Here is a 7,465-nt window from a genome sequence, read left to right as displayed (position 1 = left end):
ATAATATAATTCCCAACCTTGCTGTTTATTCATTTTCTACGTCTTTCAGCTTTTCTACCTGACAATATAACAAATTTAAAAATTTTAGTGTAAAAAAAAAATTTAATATAACGGAACTCGAAACAACAATCATGTCAACATGAAACTAACGCTCAAAACTACACCACAGGCCACATTGTCCACAATATAAATTATAAAGGTGTTAACTGATTGTGAAGTGACTTCAACGTCATGCTGTTACTCGTAAGCACGTAATGGTCCACGTAGTTATATGCTAATTTCTTAGATACTTATATGTGTGAGATCACAATAAATACACGTATAAAGTCAGTTTTAATGTCGGATATACAGAATATACAAGTAATGCAATTAAAAAATTAAGTGCTCCTCAGGAGAGGCGGTGACGTCAAAGTCACGTGGCATCTGCAGCCAATTACCGCGATAATTTCTTTCCACTTTTAAGAGTGTTGCCTCCGTTCTTCCACGTCAACTCGAGAGTTCAGTGCGGAAACGAGCCGAAGAAATGGCGGATCCAGAGGTGCATAGTCGGTAAGTACTTGTATTGTTTTCTGTTTATAACGTTTCCACGTGTGTGGGCGCAGAATAATTTTACGTGTTATTTTAATTTTTGCCATTAACTATCGTATGTGCCTCATTTATAAAGAAAAAAAATGAGAGAAAGCGATGCTGTACTGTTAACGAGAGCTAAAAAAATAACGTGATAAATGACATAAGTTAATTTTCTGTCTGTTATTGATACTTATTTCATGATATATGTTCGCGTCAAATGAACATACTCTTACTGAATTTTTATATACAAATTTTCTAGAATATTTAAACTAAAAGTATTTAACTAAGAAAAGTTGTCTTACTGCAGAAAATTACTAAGCAAAACTTCACAAACAGCTTATTTCCTTGTGTAAATAACCGCATGTTTACAATGTTCGATTCGACATATTGAACCCTAAAAGTGAAAAAGTCAAAGGGTTTAATTAGGTTAAAATTTCCCTTCTCTTAGTGAATTTATTTTCGGTCTTTAAAGTTTTAGTTAATAAGCTTTGTTTAATTTTCGATATACAAATGATTAATACTCATTCTTTTCTACTATATTTAATTCCGGTAGTTCAGTGTTTGTCGACATGTAAATCGCGTATCCCTCAGTTCCATCAACTTGGTGGGACGTTGACTTCTAAAATGTAAAAGCGATATTTATTTGTTAAAGGCAGTTGAATGAATGAAAGAAAATGAATTACACTTTGTAAAGAGATTTGATTGAAATTAATTTCATGTAAATATTTTTAATAATATATTTTGTTTATACTGTAATTATTCATATTAAAATGGAAACGTTTTAAAACAATACATCTAATACGTGTTATAGAAGAACTTTATAAACGTTATTTGTTTAATTATTACAAGTTTCACATGAAAGTCCCAAATAACATTAAATAGAAATTCACTTATTCGACCGATTTATTATTTATCGGTCTACAAAGCAAGAGAAATCATGTTCAGAATAAATATATAGGTTCGACAGTGTTAGGTTATACACTCCTTTCCCTCGTAAGGGACGAAACACTACATGATGACACCCGACGTGGAATAGCCACGAGCAATGTGACTCGACGCGCTAGGCGGGTCTTTAACTGATAACTTATCAGTTTAAGGCTTGCTTTTTCTTCAGTTTTTAATGTAAACTTGTAATTATGCTTTGTGTGAATGTCAGACACATACACACAAAGCATAAAACATACACGGGGCATCCATGTCCGTTTATTTAGGCTTTAGGACATACGAAATAAGTGTTGATGAAAAAAAACCTAAAGATTTTATCATCTGTTACTAAAAAATAACATGTAATTGTTCATTCTCTATAAAATTAGCATTTGGTAAGTCATTTTCGGGTCGAGAAAATATCTCCATATTCCCCCTCATAACTATATTGTTTAAACACTTTTTACAATAGATGTTCATTGATTAATATTCTGTTGGCGTAACGATTTTTACTTTCAAGTTTTAGGATTGTATAATAAAATAATGGAAAATTCCAGGAAATCGCAATATGGGACTAGCATTATCTAAATATATAAAATTACTTGTCCTGACTGACTGAATGACTGATTCGTCATCGCCCGGTGCAAACCGCTGAAACTAAAGAGGTAAAATTTTTCGAAATTCCCAGGCGGAGAGAAGAGGGAGACAATTAAAGCTTAACCGGAAGAACGGCTTCTACTATACTATTTTAGATGCAAATTTCCGTTTTTAACTACGTTTAATTTTCATTAAGTATGTGACCGGAGGGTCGGCACCTCATCGATGCCTTGTCAGGATGACACCACCGCGTCTCGGTTGACACGGAAACCTAACTAGGTCATGCGATCAGTCGCGTAACTGAGCGATCAGATTCTGGATGGAGGAAGTGAGAGACACAGAGAGAGCTTACAATAATTCGCGTGGCGATAAATACCTGGAGTTTGGCTGATTCTTGAATACTTGATAATAAGATTCTTGAAATTAATAATCCAAGTTCTGGTTCTGGCGACGACGTTAGTCCAAGTTATCGTTAGTCCGAAGTTATGTTAGAGATGTTTGAATGGGGATCAAAGCTTACTTGTAGTAAAAGGACTTAGGGTTGGTATACTTTTCTTTATTGTTTCTGAGGTTTTATTTTCTGTTTCTTTTTTTTAACCTTTTTTGGGCACTTAAAAAGTACGGTTGGCGATGAAGTCAATCCAAATAGGAGGCTCATAATAAGTCCTGTTGGGAGCTGACGACTTCTGTTAGAGGAACAACTGCGACTGTCTCGAAAATCTGTTTGTAGCTATATTCATTTGACAACTTTAAAGGTAATAGGTCGGAAGATTAACTCCCAGGTGTGAAATTTGATGCTTAGTCTACTCGATAAAATAGTATTGTTAACGATTTAGGTCAGGCTGTAAGTTAATAAACACGCTGAGTCTCACAAGTACTTAGATGTATTAAATTGATAACATTTCAGACATTGTTATAAATATTTTTATATATTTCGATGTTTTAACCAAATATTCAACCGTTCTAAATTCGAATTTGTTATTGCATATTGGTTCGATTATAGAACGATTATAATCGTTTCAGAAAATTGATCAAATTGAAAACAGTTTCCTTGATTCTACGCAATTCTCATCATTCTCAGCGGTAGGTGTTATATAACAATTACTATGGTTGTTGAAATACTGAATATAAATGTGGTTTGCTAGCAAAATCCTCGCGGGCAAAGCCGTCGGTAACAGCTAGTTAGTTATAACAGTACAGTATATAATGACCTATACACATATTCAGAATATAATAAGTTACAAAACAATTCCACGCGAATCCTGTATTATTTATATTTTTTTATAACAAAAACTGTACAGACAAGTTTGTTTGTTTACCTTAATTATTTTTTAATTCTAGTCGGGGAGTGTTAGAAAAAGTATCAGAGATACATTTATTTAAATCCACGGTCCTTTTGTTAATTATTTATTTAAATAATTAACAAAAGGACCGTCTAATAATGTGTCAAAAACTCTACACATACACAAAAATGTTTACATTAACAAAAGGTCACTTTGATATTAGTATTAATATCTATTGATAATTAAATAATATCTATGATTTATCTTACGAAGTGTCTCCTTTAAAATATGCAGGATTATCTTTATTCTATTAAGAGGATTATAATACAGGCTACGCCCCTCCTTAGTCTACTGAAGGGTATATCCCGAAATACTTTCCTGTTCATAAAATAGATATGTCTTTTCTTTTAAAAAAAATGCAGCGTTTTCTGGTACGATAGCTCCTAGGAAATAAAACTTGGATTTTTATGGTTTCGCGATAATCAAGATATTAAGATTTTTGTATTAGCTTATTATCTATTTTTAAAATATTAGTCATGCATATATTGTTTATACACTATTGTCGGAAATACTACAACTAACGTACAGTACAACAGACATGTTTGTTAAAAGTAATAATAAATACCTTTTTGTTGTTTAGGATTTCTTCGAGTGAAATACAAATCCGAAACGAACAAAACGAAGAAATTATTATATCAGAAGCTCAGTTAAATAAAGTCCTCAGCAGGCATATGGAACATCACATCACATATTTTGAAAATTCGAAAGTACTGTTTATGCCTTATCCAATCTGGACCATCAGACAATTCGTTACGTACGTTTTTCACGATAGTTACCTTTCATTTAATTTCAATACTTCAATACACCATAATTTATATTTTTTAAACAGTTATGTACAGACAGACGATCTCGGATTGATCTCTATTACACACGCTTTCGATCTGTATCATCTGAGTTTAAGATACGAGTTAGACCATTTAAGAAAGAAATGCAGATCATTTATCATTCAAAAAATAAACGTGAATACCGTGTGTTTAATCCACGATTTTGCACGTGAGATCGGTGATATGCTCATAACTTATTATTGCTGGCAAGCTTTCGACGAACACGAAAAAAGACTATTTACAACAGTCGACTTTAAGTGTTGTAAAATTGCAACAATTGATAGACTGCTATCTCGAGCGATATACGAATATGTTAGTGAATTGCGTTTACTCCGAGCCGTGTATCAGTGGAGCATACATGAAGTTAAAAGAAAATTGGGTGCAGACAACTTCCATTTGATGAATGAAGAATCGAAAAGGAATGCAATAAGAAATGTAATGGAGCCATTTATTGGAAAAGTCAGATTTCTTGTCATGAATGAAGACGAATTGCAATCTTCTGTTTTTAAAATGAACTTGTTAAGCGAAGTAGAAAAAAGTCATATCTGGCATGCTTTTAAGTATAATTATTATTCCTTGTATCCCAGTTACTTCAGTCGAGAAACAAAAACCAGAAGCAGAATAAATTATTGGAACTTGTTCTCGTACATAAATCGTGGAGATCCTTCTCTGGTCTCAATCAGAGAGATGAAAGGTTACATATATTTTAGCAGCGAAGTAGTTGTAAGAGAAGATTGTTTCGTCACGGCCCTTCGATTTCCGTTGAAGCTTAGCGAAAGTTTTCCAATGTACGTACACGCGTATATTAACAATTTGGACAACGAACAGTTTCCGTTTGACACCGTTTGCAATTCAGAGGGAGTAGCAGAACTGCAAACGAAGTATTATCTAGAAAAATATTGGAAAATTCGTTTCTTTGCTTTCTTTTATCTCGCTGAAAATGTCGAACCCGATATCGAGTTTTCACCTGAACTGAGTTACTTTGTGAGCGACGAAGGAACAGATGCAAGGAAATTTGAAGACAAAATTTTAATCGGTGACAGGAACCTTATGAATAATATTTACTTTTTGGTTGATTTATATTTTTGAAGTCAAAAGTTTCCTTGTAAAAAAGCAAAAACTGAACGAGAATATAATGTAAAGTTAAATTTGAATACGATTATTTCTTACGGGTATCACTGTAAAATGAATTTATTGGGTTTACGAAAAACAAAATTTAAATATAAAGTGCTTATTAATGTAACTTTTTTTTGTCAAAAGTATATTGTCATTAGACGAGTTGCTTATAATACAAAATTTAGTATTTACAAATACAGTGGTACCTCAGGATACGAAATTAATCCGTTCGTATCGTGGAGCAAAAATATGTTCGAATTTCATGTCGTATCCTGAAAATTTCGTATGCTGGGGCGTTCGTAATCTGAGGCACCACTGTATATCATTATTAATTAAGAACGTTTATAATTGTCAGCATTTGAATGATAATTTCGTGCGTGTCTTCATTTTTTATGGCAGTAGATGTTCGAGAAAAAAATATAATTACAATCTTACAGTATTAATGTTTTCTTTCTTCATGCTAATGACGATAGAAATATGAAAAAAGAATTTTCGTCTAAATGAAACAGCTATTCGATATCCACATTTGATTACAAATAATTAAACAGTAGGAATAATAGATTCTGTTGAGTATTTTTATGTAAATTTTAGATACAAATAATGAATTTTCAATTTATAAATCATACATTTTCGAAGTTATATTGAATTATTCCAACAGAAATTCTTTTATTTAAATTAATATTTTAAATTATAATTAATATCTCCAATTGAATTTCTAAAAAATGAACAAATTAATTTTCTATTATTTAATATTAAATTCTTGAATAAAATTTTAATATAAATATCAGAATAGTTGTAAATCACTTTTTCAAAAATATTCAATTGCACAGAGCATGATTACATTGGGGTCCCGGCTAAGAAAATCGCAAAATTTAATATTTCGTATAAAGCGTACACAATATAAATTTAATATACATTAACTGATTTGTAAAAAATAATGTTTTCAATTGTTTTGTAGTTTAAATCATATATATAGGATTGAAGGAGGTAAAGGGCTGCTTCACCTTTCAACACTGCTTTTCATAGTAGCGAATAAGTGAACTTCTTTTTTCATATCAATTTTCATAGTCAATAGAGCAACCGGATAGTCAAAAACGGGACCTACACATTAATTTTGTTTAGTTAACTAATTTTTCGATTAAGCAAGCTGTCATTATATACAGTAAAAAATGAAATAATAATTTGTTGTATAAAAATGAAATACATAATCTCCTCACAAAAGATTGCTATTTTCTTATATAGGATGCTTTCGGTAACGTCTTTCCAGAAAGTACACACTTGGCCACATTGTTGTAAGTCCCGATCATCTAAATATTTAAATACGTATAGTAGAATTTCTGGTATTTTCAACACTTTAGAGGAGATTTCTTGAGAGGTTGACGATGTCTCTATCGATTCATCCTCACTTTTTCTTTCTTTCATTTTAGGAACATTTTACAAAAAACGACAAATTTTCGAATTAGTAATCTCTTGTTCTCAATATTTAATTAATTACCAGAAACAATATAATTTTTAAAACAAGCAATTATGTAAATTTTCTAGTGAACTATAAGATTATAATCTATAGATCAATCTATAAAACGTTATAAACAAAAAACAATAGGACGGACCACTTAGAGAATGTGCATCATTCGGTCGCCATTGCTTAAGCTCGTTTTCTTCTTGAAGTATTACCATGGACATCGGAAATGCAAAACCTGTCACGAGCCTACCTTAAAACTTCGATCACTTCAACCACGTACCATCTCTGATGCGTTTCCGAAAAACTTTTCAGACTTGAAAGCGTCCGTGGACCACAGTTTGATAGACATTGCATTTGTTAGGTTTTTCGTAACACCGTAACATTCTACAACAAAATTCAACAACTCAAGATTTGGTAACGACGATTTATCTTTCTGGATTACCTTCGAAAAAACAAAAAATGACTTATTGCATTACTTGTGCAGAATCTTTAAAACTTTTCCAGAAGTTATCGAATAAGAAGTGTTAAAATTTTAAGTATTGTGTACGTCTTCCCTAATAAATCCTATTTTTTGCAATTTATTCTTGTATTATTTAATAATATTATTGCACATACAGTAGAGGAAAAGG

At 31.7% G+C, this 7,465-nt stretch overlaps 1 protein-coding gene across 1 annotated transcript; it reads left to right on the top strand.

Moving 5' to 3' along the window:
• The first annotated feature begins 101 nt into the window (after positions 1 to 101).
• LOC111621639 lies at positions 102 to 5,483 on the top strand. Its single transcript, XM_023363850.1, has 3 exons — positions 102 to 549; positions 4,015 to 4,188; positions 4,264 to 5,483. The coding sequence occupies exons 1-3, from the start codon at positions 524 to 526 to the stop codon at positions 5,345 to 5,347; spliced, it is 1,284 nt and encodes a 427-aa protein (XP_023219618.1). The 5' UTR covers positions 102 to 523; the 3' UTR covers positions 5,348 to 5,483.
• Positions 5,484 to 7,465: the final 1,982 nt, after the last annotated feature.

The sequence above is a fragment of the Centruroides sculpturatus genome, unplaced genomic scaffold, assembly GCF_000671375.1.
Source record: "Centruroides sculpturatus isolate CEXI.00-Female unplaced genomic scaffold, Cexi_2.0 scaffold232, whole genome shotgun sequence".
NCBI lineage: Eukaryota > Metazoa > Arthropoda > Arachnida > Scorpiones > Buthidae > Centruroides > Centruroides sculpturatus.
Note: the sequence above shows the minus strand (reverse complement) of the source record. Positions and strands in the feature narration are given on the sequence as shown.